This window comes from Pteropus medius, unplaced genomic scaffold (genome assembly GCF_902729225.1).
Source record: "Pteropus medius unplaced genomic scaffold, Ma_sr-lr_union100, whole genome shotgun sequence".
NCBI classification, from domain to species: Eukaryota; Metazoa; Chordata; class Mammalia; order Chiroptera; family Pteropodidae; genus Pteropus; species Pteropus medius.
The window spans coordinates 650,410-667,749 of record NW_024343105.1 but is presented as its reverse complement, the minus strand read 5'-3'; the positions used below and the strand labels follow the sequence as shown (position 1 = coordinate 667,749).

At 40.2% G+C, this 17,340-nt stretch overlaps 1 protein-coding gene across 1 annotated transcript in view; it reads right to left on the bottom strand.

The window, feature by feature from the left end:
* LONRF2 (LON peptidase N-terminal domain and ring finger 2) overlaps positions 1-17,340 on the bottom strand; it is a 49,242-nt gene that overhangs the window by 6,237 nt on the left and 25,665 nt on the right. The window contains 9 exon segments of the mRNA XM_039867113.1: positions 1,928-2,077; positions 4,570-4,732; positions 10,041-10,199; positions 10,948-11,069; positions 12,961-13,075; positions 13,340-13,439; positions 13,826-14,030; positions 14,543-14,704; positions 16,212-16,334. Of these exon segments, the coding sequence (XP_039723047.1) occupies positions 1,928-2,077; positions 4,570-4,732; positions 10,041-10,199; positions 10,948-11,069; positions 12,961-13,075; positions 13,340-13,439; positions 13,826-14,030; positions 14,543-14,704; positions 16,212-16,334 (1,299 nt within the window).

Here is a 17,340-nt window from a genome sequence, read left to right as displayed (position 1 = left end):
AGAGAGACAGAGAGAGAGAGAGAGAGTTTTATTAACTATATATAAGGATTACTATGCAGCCTGACAGCCTTTATTTCACATAAGCAAATTGACACTTCTGGATTGAGCTCTAAGCAAAAATTAATTATAAAGTTATTCTCAAATTCCTGGTGCTAGAATCAAGATACCCAGGCTTCCTTGCTCCCAGTGTCTTGGATTACCCTCTGTTCCCATCCCAAAAGTCCAGAACCCCAACTGGGAACCAAGGAAGGTGGACTCTGGAGCCCCCATAGCTTAGGGGAAGATAGATTCTACTGAAAAGCTAGGGGTGACACTGAGGTGGAAGTGCACAGGGGTAGCCAAGTGGCTGTGAGAAGGGAACAACTTCCCTTCTGAGGGAAGAGGCACACATGTTGGAAAAAATCACCTTCTGTATGACTCATGACTCCCTCGCCATCTTCCAGTGGGAAAAACTGAGCAGCGTGCTTAATGGAAAGGGACTGAGCATAAAAGTGCCTCCCACATATCACCTAAAACCCTCTCTGCTGGGGAGAAACCATCTCCCTTTGCCCCCCGCCCCAAATCCCACAGCCTGTGAGTGCAGTGGTCTACATGGCAGGAAGGACTGCTCAGACACAAGTAAACAAAGAGCCTGGGGATGGAGACTATGCTTGAACATCGCAGTGGGTTTGGTGTCTTCACACAGGTCCTCAAAGCAGAGGCGTTTTCTGGGCTGCAGGCAGAGGGAGACACGATCGGGGAAGTAGGGTCATACAGAGTAGCATTGCTGGCTTTGAAGATGGAGGAAGGGGCAGAGGCAAGGAATGCCAGGTGGCCTTCAGGAGCTGGAGAATGGCCTCCCCTTGGGGACCTCCAGAAAGGAATGCAGACTCGCCATCCTTGTTCGCAAAGCCTGCTGAGACCTGTGTCAGACTTCTGACCCCCAGAGCTGGAATATAATATTTCTGTTGTTTTAAGCTGCTACATTTGAGTAGTCTGTTACAGCAGAAATAGGAAGTTAATATATCTCCTAATTAGAGATTAATTTGGGCTAATAAGCAATAACTCCTACAAAAAAAGAGCTGCGTGCCGTCGTCCAAGTTAACCTGACCACCAGGCTTCCTGAATGTGAGCTGCAGGTTAAGAAAGCAGAGGGCGAGGAAAGGCTTAGAGGCAGTTTTTGACTGAAAGCACTGTTCTGAGTTTGAAAAAGAATTCTAGTGAAGGTAAAATATAAACACCCTCAAGAGACGGGAAAAAATGACACAGTGCATGGGGAAAAAAAGGCATTTCATCTTCCCCTAAGCCCGCTGAGAGCCAGTCCTGCTCATCACCTTCCCCAAGACGGGTATGTGTATGCACAGTAGAGAAATGAACTCGCGGGCACAACCCTGAACCGTCCCTGCCTGCTGCCACCCAAATGTGCAGGAGAGGAGTTGTCTGCACTTAGAAATGCTTCACAAACCCAAAGTCCATCCTTTGCTGACAGAACCAGCTTCACTGAAGGCACTCGTGGGGAGTCTCTCTGAGAAAGCCCATGGTGGCAGAAAAGATCCAAGAAAGGAAAGCCTCTAATTTAACAAGAATTAGGATTTTCTACTCATTTATTCAACACCTATGAATTAGGTACAAGGCGACATAACATACAAAACACAGTGTGGATGCCAATAAACTAAAATTCCTGTTTAAATCTTATGATGTTGGTGAGAGAAGGTACAAAAGCTGATAGTCAATCAGAAGAAATTGATTTTTTATAGAAATTACCTTTATGTAGTATTAATCAGAAACCATTTATCATTTTGCTCCAAAGAGGCATATGCTACTGTTAAGTGCTTCCTCGGATTGTTAATAAATGAGCTGGTTCTTAAGTGATCATAATGGAGCATAATGTGTCTAGCACAGTACAGCAGGAAGTAACAATATTATAAAAGAAAAAAGGAGACTATACCTGCAGCTCAGGTCCCCTGTCTGGCATTAACCCAAAATGACTTAAAATTTGTTCTCTCGTGTTATCCGGGAGTGAAGTAAACCAGGACATGGACTGCTGATAAACCACATCATGAAGAGCAGTGAGTTCCTCACACTCTGGGCCTTCCGCCTGATCAAGAAAAAAGTGAGGACCATTTAACAGTTCATTATTACACATGGAATATGGTTAGCAACCTCTGCTGCATCTGCTAAGTGGATCTGTGGTATTTATTACTTTGATCATCCATTAGTGTTTTGTAAACAAAATATATGCTCGACACAGTAATTGCCACTTTTTTTACATAGTGGAGATTGATCTACCCTGTTTATAATATCCTGATTTTTCGGTCAATACTGTACCATAAGGACCTAAATTGTGTTGTTATGAATAATTTTCAATGGCAACGTGCAATCATGTATTTGAGTTATACCAACATTTACTCAACCATTCACATAGCTACATTTACACTGTTGCCAAGTTTTTATTTTTAAAAATAACACAGCACTATAAATATTTATGCAAAAGTGGATTTTTGGTTTTTTAAGTTTTCTTCTATGGTGACAGAAGGGGCAATAGATCCCTTAAGATAGCTTTCCAGAAGCAGAATTACCAAGTCAAAGAGTTAGACATTTTAAAATTTGTATTCCGAGTTACCTATTTTCCAAAAGACACGTGGCAGCAACATGTGTTCGCCACATTAGCTTTATGCTGGTGGTGGGCCCACGTTTTAGATTGGCCTGCTTTGCTTCTGGGTACTTATCTTGCTGCCCAGTCACTCTCTTTAGTATGTCTCAGCTCTCCTCAGGACAGCCGAGGGGAAACACAATGGACTGGGTACCAAGGGACCCAGGTTTGTTCTGGCTTCATCACTGACTCTCACTTGTGAATCTTAGTCAGTTGCCAGCCTCCTTAGGATAGAGTTTTCTAACATGTAAAATGGGAATAAACCATTCAGGTCCCCTCTAGTTATAAAATTCTAGTATCTATGAAAACTATGGTAAACTGAAGGATCGAATTCTAATGCATATAAGCATTCTCAATTTGATTTATACTCATCAAATATTCATATATAGTAGAAGATTTTCTTTTAAAAGACACTAAAATGATTTTATGTTGTAGTTTAGACTCCCATTTCAAAAGAAATACATACATCATTCAAAGCCGTCAACCACAACAAGAGCTGACAAACCCTCTCAGTGCAGCAGAGAGACCCTGAGAACCATCACAAGGATCACAGTCTTTAAGCCCAGCAGCCTGGTCCCCAGGCCTTGGACTGTGACTCGCTGTGCCCTGCTCTTCCATACGGTGAGGCCCTGTGCTCATAGAAACAGCAGCTGGCAAAGGGACAGAGCTGGGGCCCTTCTCACATGAATGTACACTGCTGTCCCCAAAGTGACATCTAGTGTGATGTGAGCTTGCCAGACTCTTGCTTTCCACATTTTCAAATGTGAACCAAAGAATTTGAAAGAGGGATACAATTATTCCAAGGATCTCTTCCTCCTAAATATTTTTAATGTTTTTGCTGTGGTATAATTTACATATAAAAAATGCACAGATCTTAATTGTTGAGCTCAAAAAGGTTTGTCAACTGTACACTACAGTGTAACTACCACCCTAAATAGGGTATAGAACACTTCCATCACCTAAAAGGATTCCTGTTGGCCTTAACCTCACCCCACCCTTTTCTCTGACCTCCATCACCAGAGTTTTGCCTGTTCCTGGAAGTACATAAATGGAGATCCATAGCATGTATTTTTTGTCTCACTTCTCTCATCTGCCATAATGTCTCTGAGATTATTCCTTGCTGTTCTGTGGGTCAGGAGTTCATTGTTTTCTTATTGACAAGTAGTATCCCACTGTACAAACACACTACAATCTGTTTATCCACCACCTGTTGGTTAGCATCTGGGCTGTTTCTAGTTTCTGGCAATTAATGACTAAGACAGCTAAGAACATCCTCGTACAAGTCTTTCTGATGATCCCTTCAAAACATTTTGCTAAACCGTCAAATTATGTGGCTTGATATTTTTATTAGACACATAAATAGTTCCTAAGGGGTAAGATGGACAAGCCTCTTATATTTAGCATTAGAAGGTGTTTTTAAGCACTATTGTTTTATATTGCGTCTCCTTCTGAACTAACACCAGTATCCAGAACTGGGAGTGACCACTGCTCACAAGTCAACTACTATTCATCAAGTGTTTTTGTCAATAATTTTATTGGAAACTAGTCATGCCAACTCATTTGCATATTGTCTGGGGCTGCTGCTTGCTGTAACGGCAAAGTTTAGTCATTGTGACAGAGACCACATGGCCTGTAAAATCTAAAGTGTTTACCGTGTGGCCCTTTACAGTAAAAGTCTGCCAACCCCTAGACTAGAACATCAAAACAATGAACCCAAGCCCATTTTGGAATGCGCGGCAATAAGGTGATTTTTTTCAGGAGAGGAAAACTACCAGCTCCAACTCAGGTAAAAAGCCACTAATAATAGAGAGCTTAAGTGCTGAATTAAGGAGGAGATAAGTAATACTGTCATTAAAAATCTGGCCAAGTTTTTCCACAATGCAGAGGAAACTAAGGTGACTGACCTCTTTAACATACCCCAGTAAAACAAACCTCACCTTTTCATCTTCAAGATACTCGATGTCTGCTGTGTTGTAGCCGTCTCGGTGACGGAGGCTTAAGACTCTGAACCAACTAATGCCAATTACGTCCCCAACTGAGCTGCCATCAGGAAATGTCCTGACGCCCTTAATCTCCAGCATGCAGCCGTACTCTGAGATCCTGAAAGGACAGTTAGGAGAAATGACCATGGTTTTTAAAGTGCATGAGGTCTTCATTTTTCCCTAGATGTGGAGTCTGGGTCTTACTGTAATAAATAAACAAACAAAACAAATGGTGTTGCCACATTGGACCAGCATGGTTATTCTCTAAGAGGCACTTGTAGGCGATTCCTTCTGTTAAATGCGACACACACTGGCATGCAGTGGCTACAGAGGAAGGGCTGGAGCTGAGAGAGCAACATGCCTTAGCTATCCAAATCGGCCAGTGTTTTCAGGTGGACCCGAGAGATGGAGAGAGACAGAATCTCAAATCACCATCCCCTGGGCCAGGGGCACTGCCTGGGCTCCACACAACCTGCTGGCCCCCCAGGCCACTCACGGACTCAGCCTCTCCTCCCCTACTTCCACGACACTGGCCAGCTCTGCCCTCCCCACCAAGTCCTAAGCAGAGTCATCCATATCCACTGCCTTCATCTCTTTGTCTCTATTCCATGCCTCCGTACCCCAGCAAAAATCACAAATGACTTCAGTATGACCCTGACCCTGCTGACCTGCTACTGACCCAACATCATCTGCAGCTCTTTCACCCCCACTGACCCGTCCTTCCGCACATGTCCCTTATACACTGGGGCTACCCAGGATGGCATCCTTGGCTACTCATGTAGCCTCCCTTTAAAGCCCTCTCAGGTACCTTACCTGCTCTCATAGTTTTAACTGTCTTCTGTACCCCGATGATACTGTGCCTACTGCGTGTCAAACTCTACCCAAGGCAGTTTATAACATGTGCTCATTCAAGGCTCACAAAAACATAAAAATAAAACAATTTATCTAAGGCCCCAGTAAAATTTAGAGCCAAGATCTGATCCCAAGGCTACGTGATTCTGAACTGAGTGAACAATTCACTACACGCCTTTAATTATGAGTGATGGTTCCCAAGTGACATGCCTGTGTGGCCAACTGCCTACTAAATACCTCCACTGGGATCTCTGATAAAACTATCTCTTCCTGATGACCTAAGGAGACTGTACTAGCCACAGCTATTAACAGAGACCTCCAAATGTCAGCTCCTCCAAAGTCTGTATCAGTTGCAGCTGTCTCTCCGTGGGTATCTCATCTTGCCTGTAAACAAAAACACCTGAGAGCAAACTCCCCTTGCACATGTAGCTCCCAGGGATCTAGGCTCTCATGCTTGTCCACATAAGGCCATTAGAAATTTGTTTTTTAAATTAGCTGAATTTTTCCTACATACTCTAATATCTCCTTCTCCTGGGCTCGGCCACAGGTGAGCCAGGACTCCTGTCTACTTTCTCCCTGGGGGTCCATCTTTCTGAGCAGCCTCTGCTCTCTGAAAGGCTCAAGAAACTTATGTTTGTAGTTTATCTGGAGTAATGCTCTTTGCAGTGTTCTGTACCCTTATGGAAGTAGGACTTCTGGAACTTGATTTTTCACTTTGCTTTTGCTGATTTTGATGAATCAAATTTTGATATATTCATATTTATTAAACTCTTCCTCTATGCTACTCTCAGCATCTTATGTAAAAAATAAATAAATAAATAATCCCTATTCTAATTATAAAGACAGTCTCCAATATTTTCTCTTAAATTTATATAAATACACACACACACACACACACACACACACACACACACACACATATATATTCACATATACATATGTATATATATATTCACATTTCACTTTGGGAGTATAAAATGTGTTCTTTTGTGAGTATGGTGTAAGGCAGAGATTTCTTTCCTCATCTGGACTACCCACTAATTTTCTGAGCATTTTTTATTAAGTAGTTTCCCTTTTCTCAAAAGTAATGTATAACTTTGGAGTCCATGTTAGTGGATGTTTCTTTTTTATCCCAGCTTTATTGAAATATAATAAACAATTAGTTGCTCATATTTACATTGTACAATTTGTTTTTTCAATTATAGTTGGCATACAATAATATATTAGTTTCAGTTGTACAGCATAATGATTAGAGATCTATACAACTCACAAAGTGGTCACTCCACTAAACCTAGTACCCTTCTTTCCCCTGACATATTAATTACAATGTTATTAACTATTTTCTTTGTTACACTTTATATCTCCATGTCGATTTTGTAACTATCCATTTGTATTTCTTAATCCCTTTGCCCCTTTTCACCATCCCCCTAATGCCCCTCCCTTCTAGTATCCCTCAAAATAGTCTCTGTATCTATGAGTTTATTTCCGTTTTTGTTGTTATTTTGTTCTTTAGATTCCACGTGTATGTGAAATCATGCGATACTTGTCTTTATCTGAATTATTTCATTCAGTGCAATACCCTCTAGGTCCATCAAGGCAATATCTTTTTCCATCTCCTTCCTTTTAATCTGTGTGTGTCTTTTAATCTGAAGTGAGTCTCTTGTAGGCAGCATATGTAGGGATCTTGTTTTCTTACCCATTCAGCCACTCTATCTTTTGGTTGGAACACTTATTTCTTTTCCATTTGAAGTATTTGTTGACAGGAATGTAGTTACTACCATCCTTTATTCATGTTTTTGATACATGCTTTTTCTTCTTAAAGAAGTCCCTCCAACATTTCCTGTAATACTGGGTTGGTGTTGACAAATTCCTTTAGCTTACTTTTGTCTGGGAAGCTCTTTATCTGTCTTTTGACTCTAAATGATAGCTTTGCTGGATAAAGTATGCTTGGTTATAGATCCTGGGTTTTTAACACATCAAATATTTTGTGCCAAGCACTTCCATCCTGCATAATTTCTTTTGAGAAATTAGCTGCCAGTCTTATGGGTGCTCCCTTATAGATAACTGCTTTTCTCTTGCTATTTTTAAGATTCTCTTGTTGTTTTAACCTTTGGCATTTTGTTATGATGTGTCTTGGTGTGGGCCTCTTTGGGTTCTTTTTTGGGACTCTGAGCTTCCTGGAGTTTTATGTCTATTTCCTTCGCCAGGTTAGGGAAGTTTTCCATCATTATTTCTTCAAATAGCTTTTCAGCTTCTTGTTTTCCTTCCAGTACCCCTATGACATGGATATTTTTACATTTAATTGTGTCCCACAGGCTCCTTAAATTATTATTATAGTCTTGGCTTCTTTTATCTTGCTGTTCTGACTGACTGTCCTTGGCTTCCCCATCCTCTGTATCTGTGGTTTGATCCTCTTCTTTATCCACTCTGCTTACTCCAATATACTTTTCATCTCAGATAATGTTTCTCCATTTCTGACTGGTTTCCTTTTAAAATTTTCATTTCCATTTTTATGTTTTTTATCTCTTTGTTGAAGTTCTCACTAAATCCATCTACATTTCCTTAAGTTCACTGAGTATCTTTATAACCAGTGTTTTGACCTCTGCATCTGTTAGATTGCTTGACTCCATTATTCCTAGATGTCTGTTCTGTCCTCTCATATAGTTTCTTCTCATTTTGGCTGCCTTTCTTGTGTCTGTTTCTATGAACTAAGTAAAGCTCCTAAGGCTCCTGGTCTTATTAAGATGGCTTTGTGTAGTAGGTGTCCAGTGATACAGTCCTGAGAGGGCTTCGGCTACAGGCCAAGTGTGGCCCCACCCTGTGCTCCTCTGGGATTCAGCAAGCAATCCATAGATGCTGTGGTTATAGGTGCCTCAGGAGGCCACACCAGAGACCATGGTCAGCTGCCACCAGTGGGAGTCTTGGTGCTGGCTTGGCAAGGAGCACCTGACTCACTGAGAACACACCTAGATGTGGCTTGAGCAGGGTTGCAAGTTGAGGGAGATGGCGTTTCAGGGAATCCTCTGGGCAGAGAGACCTCTGTTATCCAGTTTGATGGCATCTTGGCTATGGTGGCACTACATCTGCACACTGGTGCAGGCAGGGGTCAACAGAGAAACAATGGATACCGCCGGCACTTCTGCCCAGGAGAGAGCCTCACCTTCTGCCCTTGCTCCAACAACTCAGCATGCTCCTGTAATTTCCTGGTGCCCCCTATGCAGCCTAACCAGCATTGGTGCTCAGAGCAGGCAGGTCCATCACCACGAAAGTCCACTCATAGATAGGGCCCCTTTAAGAGGTGACCGCAGCTGCCACCTCTGTTCCACTCAGCCACTAGGGACCAGGTAGCCTGGTGTCTTCATCCTCTCCTACCTCCTCCCATTGCAGGGTGATTTCTTATTTCTCTCCCTAGTCGTAGGGCTTGTTCATCTAGATCCTAGGCGACTTCCCTTGCTGTTTGCTCCGTATTTCTGTCACAACTTTGATTTGGTCACAAGAGGGATGAACAGACCCTCTATCACCTATGCCATTTTTTCCCACCTGTTTCTTATCTCTATACTGTATAAGTGGTCTTCTTATAGTGACTTATAAGTCTGACAATATAGGAATATTTTCCCATCTTGCTCAGCTGGGCAAAACTATCAGAGTCTTGGTCTTTGGCTTCTCCACACCGATTCTAAAATCAGCTTAAGCAATTCCATGCAAAAACACTCCTGGGATGTTTACTGGAATTACATTGGATTTATTCACTAATTTAGAAAAACTAGCATCTCTCTGACATTGAGTCTATGTATCCATGACATGATATTTCCCTGCATTTATTTAGATCTTCTTGAGTGTCTTTCAACAAAGTTGTAAAAGTTTTCTCATAAAACTACACATACCTTAGAGATGTATTCCTAGGTATTTCTGGTGGGAACTAGTGGGAGTCCCTTTCTTCCTGGGCACATGGCAGACTACATTTCCCAGCCTCCTTTGCTGTTGGTGAGTGGCAGTCACATACCCTTTTCTCTAGAGCCCTTTAAGAGCAAATGTGCCTCTTCTACCAGTTAGAACTTGGATGCAGTGAACATGCTATGACCATGCAATGCTGACAAAGCCCTAGGGAGTCAGGAAGCCAGGAGATGGGAAGGCTCCCCAGTCCTCACAGCTGCCCAGGGAGAGGAGCTGCCTGATGAATCAGAGCTCTTCCCAAGTCAAATGATGTAAACAATGGGAGGTAAACTGAAGTAGAGAAAGGTTTCATGGATGATGTGGCCTTTTATTAGACCATAAAAGTTGGACCAGACTCGTTTGTATAATGATGAGCTATTAGAAAAGGGCAGGCAGAGGGAAGCAGAAAGGTATGAAGACATGAACTGTATTTAGAGAAGTGGACCAGAAGGTATGACACATGAAAGGAAGGAGCAGATAAGGCTGAAAAGGCGGCTGGGATCACATTGTGGATGACCTGGAATTTATCCTTTGTGATATAGTAGGAAGCACTGGAGATTTTCAACATCCTAAATTGTTCTTCAAGAAAAATGACAAATTATACATTTAATTAGGACCCTCTGAAGGCTGATGATTCTTACCCTGCGTGCTCAGCAGATAAACACATGCTGAACCGCTTGGTGCCAGTTTCCATGCATCTTCTTATCATAAGCCAGTAGCAGGGCTCAAAGACGTGGAGTGGACAGGGGACGGTAGGGAAGGCCATGTCACACACAAAGATGGGGACATCTCTGGTCAGACTGTAGGGTGAGGGAAAATGTGAACTTAGGTGTAGGAGTTGCCAGGAATGGAAGGGAATACTAAGCACTACAAAATAGCAAAAGCTAGTCATTTTCGATTCTCTCATTTGCAGAAACAACTCTCGGGCCTGCCTCAGTCTTAAGTGGTAAAGAAAGCCAAGGACCATAGCATGAGACAGTACTCAGCTCACCCGGACTTCCTGCCAAGCCCGATTTAATTTGACAAGAGAAAACATGCTGAATATATTATTTTACTTAAAAAAGTTATAACTTATGACCACCATAAAAAAAATTTGATGAAGACAAAAACTACAGAGTAGTCAAAGGTAACGAGTTCTAAATTTAAAAAGTAGAATTATAAGATCTCAGCATTTAAAAGTTAGTACAACATAAAACTTTAATTACTTTAAAAACTAAAAAACAACTGTGGAGCCTATTTTGAGTAGTAATCCTGTTTTCACTTCAATTTCTATATACTGATATACTGTGTGTTTTCTAAAATATTCAATATCACTTATTTAGATACATAAAGCAAATATATAATTTTGTTAAAACACACTTCTGAATTATTTCTTATAACCTCTTTCAATTAAATTTCCATATACTCTTTACAATTATTATTTTTTTATTTAAAGCTAATTTCTCTGCCAAGGGAAGAAAAAAAAACTGAGATAGAGCTATGAGGTTAATGAGGATTTTCTTTTTTAATCTGAACTCAAGATCAAGTACATACAGCCTGAGGACTTACTTTGACAGTTCCGTCATTTCTTCATCATAAATCCTCTTCCTATCAGACAGTTCATCTGACAAATATCGAAATATTAATTCTTCAGCCAGAACAGTTATATTAAAATTTCTGCTTGCCAACAACTGCAACAAAAGAAAATGTTAAAAAATACCACATGGTAATTAACTCTAAAGGACAAAGCACTCTCTTTCCAAGAATAAAAGTCAACTAGAAGATAGAGGAGTGGAGTCTGAGAAGACAAAAAAGGATGGGAGCTGAGAGCACGGAAGTCAGCCGGTGGGTGGATAGGGCAGGACAGCTCCCCGCTGTGAGAAAAGGGCAGGAGAAGGTGTCCACCTGTAGCGAAGGTGTCCAATCCTGATGGCTTCTACACTTCTAGTCAAATGTCATAATACCGGGGAGGGGAGAAGAAGTGAGTGGGATGTGTTGGGAGAGAAGAGAAATATGAAATATCCATGTTGGTGAGTGAAACTACAGAAGAATAGTAAGAATGACTACTAATGTGTTGAGTCTAAGATTTAAGATTGTGAATTTAAACTGAAACCTATCTTCCCAATATTGTTGTTTTTCTCTAGCTTTGCTACATATTTACACGGACACACGCTAAAGGCAGAGCTCACTTTACTGGAACTGAGAAAGAGGGTGAGGGACCAAGAAATTAAAGCCAGATGTGTAGAGAAAGGCGGAAAATGAATGAAAAAGTACCAGGATCAATGGGTTGAAATGTCACATGTGCCTGAAAAACTATCACCTTGTGTGTGCCTTTTTAGCTCCAGCATGCAGGTTGTATCAAACAAGTTACATGTATTGCTAGAACTGACTATGAACTAGGAGGTCAACCTCTAAAAACAACTGTTTGAGAACCTCAGTCAGAAAAAATACTCAAAAAGCATTCACCATCATGACACACGGTACAGAGTACAATGGTAGATATTCATGAGAACGCTGAATAACTTAGAAAGACTCAGGATGTATGTAACTTAACAAAGCGAGTATGTACCTAAAATGTTTTAGAAACATTTCAACAACTTATTTTAACAAGTTTTAGTAGGAAATTAAAAAGTCACAATATTTAAATATTCATGTAAGTATAATCTCTTTTGCCATGTCAGCGTTAAAAATAAATGCTACTTTATTTTTTTAAAAAAAACACTTTAGCCTACTTAAAATGCATTGTGTGTTTAATCTCTAGGAGATAATTAAAGCAAATATTATTAGTATCATTTTTATGGAATAAAAAAACCCCTCCTACCCACCACCCCGCCCATGAAATTAAATAACTTGCTTCATGGAAAGCTAGTGGAACCAGCACAGCCAGAACCTAATACAGTTAATACAAACTCACTATTTGAAAAATTGATCAGAAAGCCTTTGGCTTTTAAATGTTGTTTATTGTGTTTACTATACCTAATGCATGGATTTAATAGCTTATAATTTGAGTTAGACATAATTAAATAGCTTCCCATAGAATATGAGTTTTACTGGGTTTGAGTTCAGACAAAAAAAAAAAAAAAAAAGACTTAAAATTGCCAGTGCACCACATGAGACTTCCAAGTAGTCAGAAATGATCAAGTCTTTCATCCTTTGCAAAACTGAATACTGTAACATGGCTCCACCTTGAGATGAGGTAAAGGACAGGGTCCTCAGTGCAATTAAGTGGCCATGACATCATCACAGGCCTTGATGATGAGCACACAGTGACAAGTCAGTAATATCATCTCGACTGCTTACAGTTAACACATGGGAAGAGCCCCAATAGCGCCAGCTATTTTTAATATATCTCAACTGTAGTTCATGCCTGAAATTTTCCTTGAGATTTAGTTGTTTCTGTACTTAACTTCTCCTGTGTATGTTTTGAGAACTCATTGAGATGGGAAAAAGACCTGTCTTTGACGACAGAAATCCAACTTTCTTTAATGGGTACTGGAAGCTAACAGACTCTCTGGAAATGGACACCAAAGGGAGGATGAGAAGGGGGGCTGAACTGTCTATCATTTCGCAAGAAATACTTACTTCTGAAAGTTTTTCTTCGCCCAATGGGCAATGTGGGGCATGGTCGAGGCAGCGCTCAAGGCATTTTAGGCAAAATGTATGTCCATATGGTGTGGTGACAGGCTCAAAGAACAACCTGGAGAAAATATCTGAGATTTCAGTAAATAGAGACCAGAAGAGACTTTCAAATAAATAGTTTTGTAATAACTATTCCCTTACAGTTCTAGAAATCACTTATATCTATTTTCACTTATATCTTTCTTATCAAGTATTTGGAAAATAAATCAATTATTGCTGACGTATACATAATTCCTCTGACAATGAAAAGCCCATTACGTTTAGAACGTAAATTTAGAAAAGCTGAATTTTTCAGAGTTGCACAGATCCTGTGTCATCCTACCTCACGCAAAGGGCACATTCAAAGTCAGTTACATCTACCAAGAGTCTTGGACGTCCTCCTATGTCAGAGTTTATGTTCCTTTGAGGTAAGGAATCTGTCTCTGAAAAAATTGAAAATGCTATAATTAATAATTGCACATCTGGATCGCAGCACGCAATAAGTATTTCCTCTTGATAAAATGTGTCACCGCAATGTAACAAGCCATGCCAGACAGGAATAGTTCCAGTCCAATTAACAGTATGTAGTAATAATTATTTGTACAGTAAGCATGACTAAAAGTTAAAGTTATGCTAAAATATTCTATGCTGTTTTTGACTATGAAGTCCTTACAGGATTGACCATTTAACTGTTCTATAATCTTGAAGCTGATATAGTCATTTCATTATTAATTTTAAACTGTATAAAAATTTTTAAGAATATATTGAATATTAGGTAACACTCGATCACTCTGGAGTCATACACCCCATGACAAAACAGCTCACTGACCTTTCTTGGGGACTTTTCCAGGGGCGTCAGTCACGTCATGAGCATCCTTTAAGTCATTTGGAAACTGTCTCTTTAAACCGGTGTTGGGTGCTATTGGAAGAATACTTTCTAACACTGCTTTATCCGCCTCTTGGTGCAGACACAGTATAAAATATAAAACTGAACAATTGGTATTTCTAATCACATCAGATTTCTCAGATGGGTTCTGGTTAAGTAGGAAAAAAGAATCCTGAATATTAAAGAAATCATAGCATAAAAGAAAAAAATTCATGCAGTCGCCCTTAGAAAGCTTTGGAAAAAAGAGGGTTTATATCATTCCTTCACAATTGGTTTCATCTATTAACTTTTAACATGAACTTTATATACTTTTCGTGGTAAGATATATGATAATTTCTTCCTAAGACAGACCAATTAAACATTGGTCTTATATACTCAAATCATCCTTCTGCCTTCTTTTCTCTGAGACAAAATAATTTCAAGTGTCCTGATGCTTTGGGTTGTTTGGAGATGTTCCAAACTTTCTTTCAATCTTCAACCATTTTCATTACCTCACCAACTTTCTTTAAATGTTTCAACCCTCAGGTTGAAGAGATAGAACTGGTCTTGAGAAATACTTCTAACATAATGCCACAGTCTGAATAACTTGCAAACATTCAGAAGCGAGGAAATACATAAAGCTGAAGCAAGATAACACTGACAAACACATGTACTTCATACCTTAGAAGTCTCCACCTCACCACCTTCCTCCAGAAGAGGCTGGGTGTTTATATGGCTGTGACACTGAGCCTTCAATCTGGTGTTCAACATTCTGCTTTGGATGGAAGGTGTTAAATTTTGATGCACATTTTCTGAAGCTGGAAAAAACACCCCACACATAACCTATAAAATTGGCAAGAAGAAAAAAAAATATTTAAAATACTTTTGAAAAATATATGTCTTAACGACTCAGAAGAAGCTATGAAGCCAAACATGCCTAAAATATTGAAAACAATAATTACCATATTCCAACTGCCAATAGTTTAGAATTCAAACGTTTCTAAAACCACAATGTTTTAAGCATCTTATCTCACTGCCCACTTCCATCTTAGTCTTACCACTTACAAAATATGACCATCACAATTCCTTTCTATCTGGTCCTCACACATCTGCTACAGCAAATCTCCCCCAAAAGTCTAATGGATAAGAGAGAAAAGTGGGGTGTAGAGGTTGCAAGGGGTCCCGGACTAAATCTAAGCTGTGATCTCCAAGGTTGAGATATTCATAGAGGACTACTCAGTTTACAAGAAACCAGACAAGCCACCTAGTAAAGAACTTTAAAGGAAGAGGTGATGGACTATAACTCTGGTTCTCAAGAACCATGGACCAGCTTTGGGTGATGGTGGTAAGTGACTATATCACTTGATGATCCCACTGAACCTCAGGGACCCCGCTGAATCCAAGGGCTTACGAGAGGCAAAAATGAGCGACTGAACCCTAACAAAGAATCCCCCCATTGTGCTTCACCTGACAGGAGAGTGTGCCATGATCCATGACCTCTGCAACAGTGAGGAACAGCAGTGTCCTCAGCACTGGCTCTGAGGAGCTTCAGCAGAGCTGCGGGAGGCTGCCAGGGAGGGCACCATGCTTCACGGGCATCACCAAGCCAGTACGATTTTGGCACTGTCTGTGACAGAAGATCTCTTACTACCTGCAGAATTTGGGAGGGAAAAACATCACATATGAACAAAGCACCAGAAAGACAAGAACCCACAGAGCCCAAATCCTGGCCCTGGGACCATCGTGAATCTGCTTAACCTCTCTGAGCTCAGGCAGAATGCCTCATGGTACTGCTGGAAAGATCAGCTGAGATGAGATATGGTATTGTGAAATTTGCGGGTGGGACAAAGCAGGCTGGGATAGTGAAATTAGCTGACTCTAATAAGACTGGGCTAACGATCTATATAAAAGAGCAGACACTTCTACATTGTGTTGGTGAAGCTTTGCTGAAAATTTCAATCAACCTATGAAGCTGAATTGATACATTTTGCATGTATCACAATGTATTTTATAGAGCTCATATACAAACTATAATACTTAAAATTACAAATGCTAGGAAAGAACATTTTGCCTCCCCAGACACATGCATCCACCTTGCCTCACCAAATGCATGTCATTTTCAACAGAATTGAGATATGTGTATGCTATCTCACGAAACATTCTGCTTTATTCATGGATGAAAGTTGTTGAATGTATGAACCTTATCATTATTAAATTGTGGGTTTTTAATCATATTACCATGAATATTCAGAATTGTATTTCTGTTTATTTTACATACAAGAGTGACACAGCATGGACGTGAAAGCTGTAAATAAGACTAAGAAAAACAGTCAATTATAGAAAACCACACCTTCTGTGCTTCTTTCTTCACTGAGTTACATTCAGGATTCAAAGCAAGGCAATAAAGAAACTCCTTCAACGCTTCCTTACTTCTTCCTAATCCAGAGAGGGCCTGAGCTTTCATGTGATGTCCCTGGGTTCATCAAAGGATTAGATATACATTTAAAAAACACACAATTATATACTTGCATATGAACAGCCCTGAAACAAAATGTTAGAACTATTAGTTTTATTTTCATATTAAGTAGAATTAACAAAAACTCACCAAGAATGGCTCTAGCTCTGCCATCTCAGAAACAGAGCAAACTTGAATGTCTCATTAATAGAATCTATAATCAGAACACAGGAATCACCATATCTGGAATCTGAGCCCAAAGCAGGTCCCAGGGGCAGGCTAAGAAAGAACTGGCTGTCTACCAATTTTAAATTCACTCAGTAATCACAGGTCACTACCAGGTTCTCATCTTTAAGGAGCACAGTCTCATGAGAGAAGACAGACAGGATGAGAAATAACCACAGCATAAAGCATAATATATGAAGTACCACAACAGAAATTAACAAAATGCAATGTGAAGCAGTATTTTCCAATAGCATTTTGCTTTTGTTTTATGGATGCTATATTTTCTCAAATTACTAAAAATACCATGGTTGGTTTGTTTTCCTAGATCATGTGTTACATTTCCATTAGGGTCAGTTGTTATCTTTTTCTTCTGTGCTATTAGACTTTTTCTTGTTGATCCCTGGTTCCTTTTTCATAGTTAAGAAAGATAAACTATTTCCAGCAGGTTTTCTCATACTAACTTAGAACCTTTGTCCTCAGACTCCCTTGCTAAATGGAAGACTTATGGGTCCTTTGTCTACACGGGTGAGACCTATTTGGGAGATTTCATTTTCAGATGTGTGGCAGGAGGACTAGGCCTTAGCTAGTAGCCCCTTATACCAGGATAGAGAGGGGCTTACTCAGGGGGAACCACTACATGCATTGGCAGCCATACTTTTCCCAGGTATTTTGTCCAAATTCTTTGGAGGGGGATCCCGTGATTTTTTTCCAATACAGCTCTGCATAGCAGAGTGAACTGGCACTGCCAAATAAATCTCATTTCTTACTCCTATCCCTAACGCCTAAATTAAATCCTTTC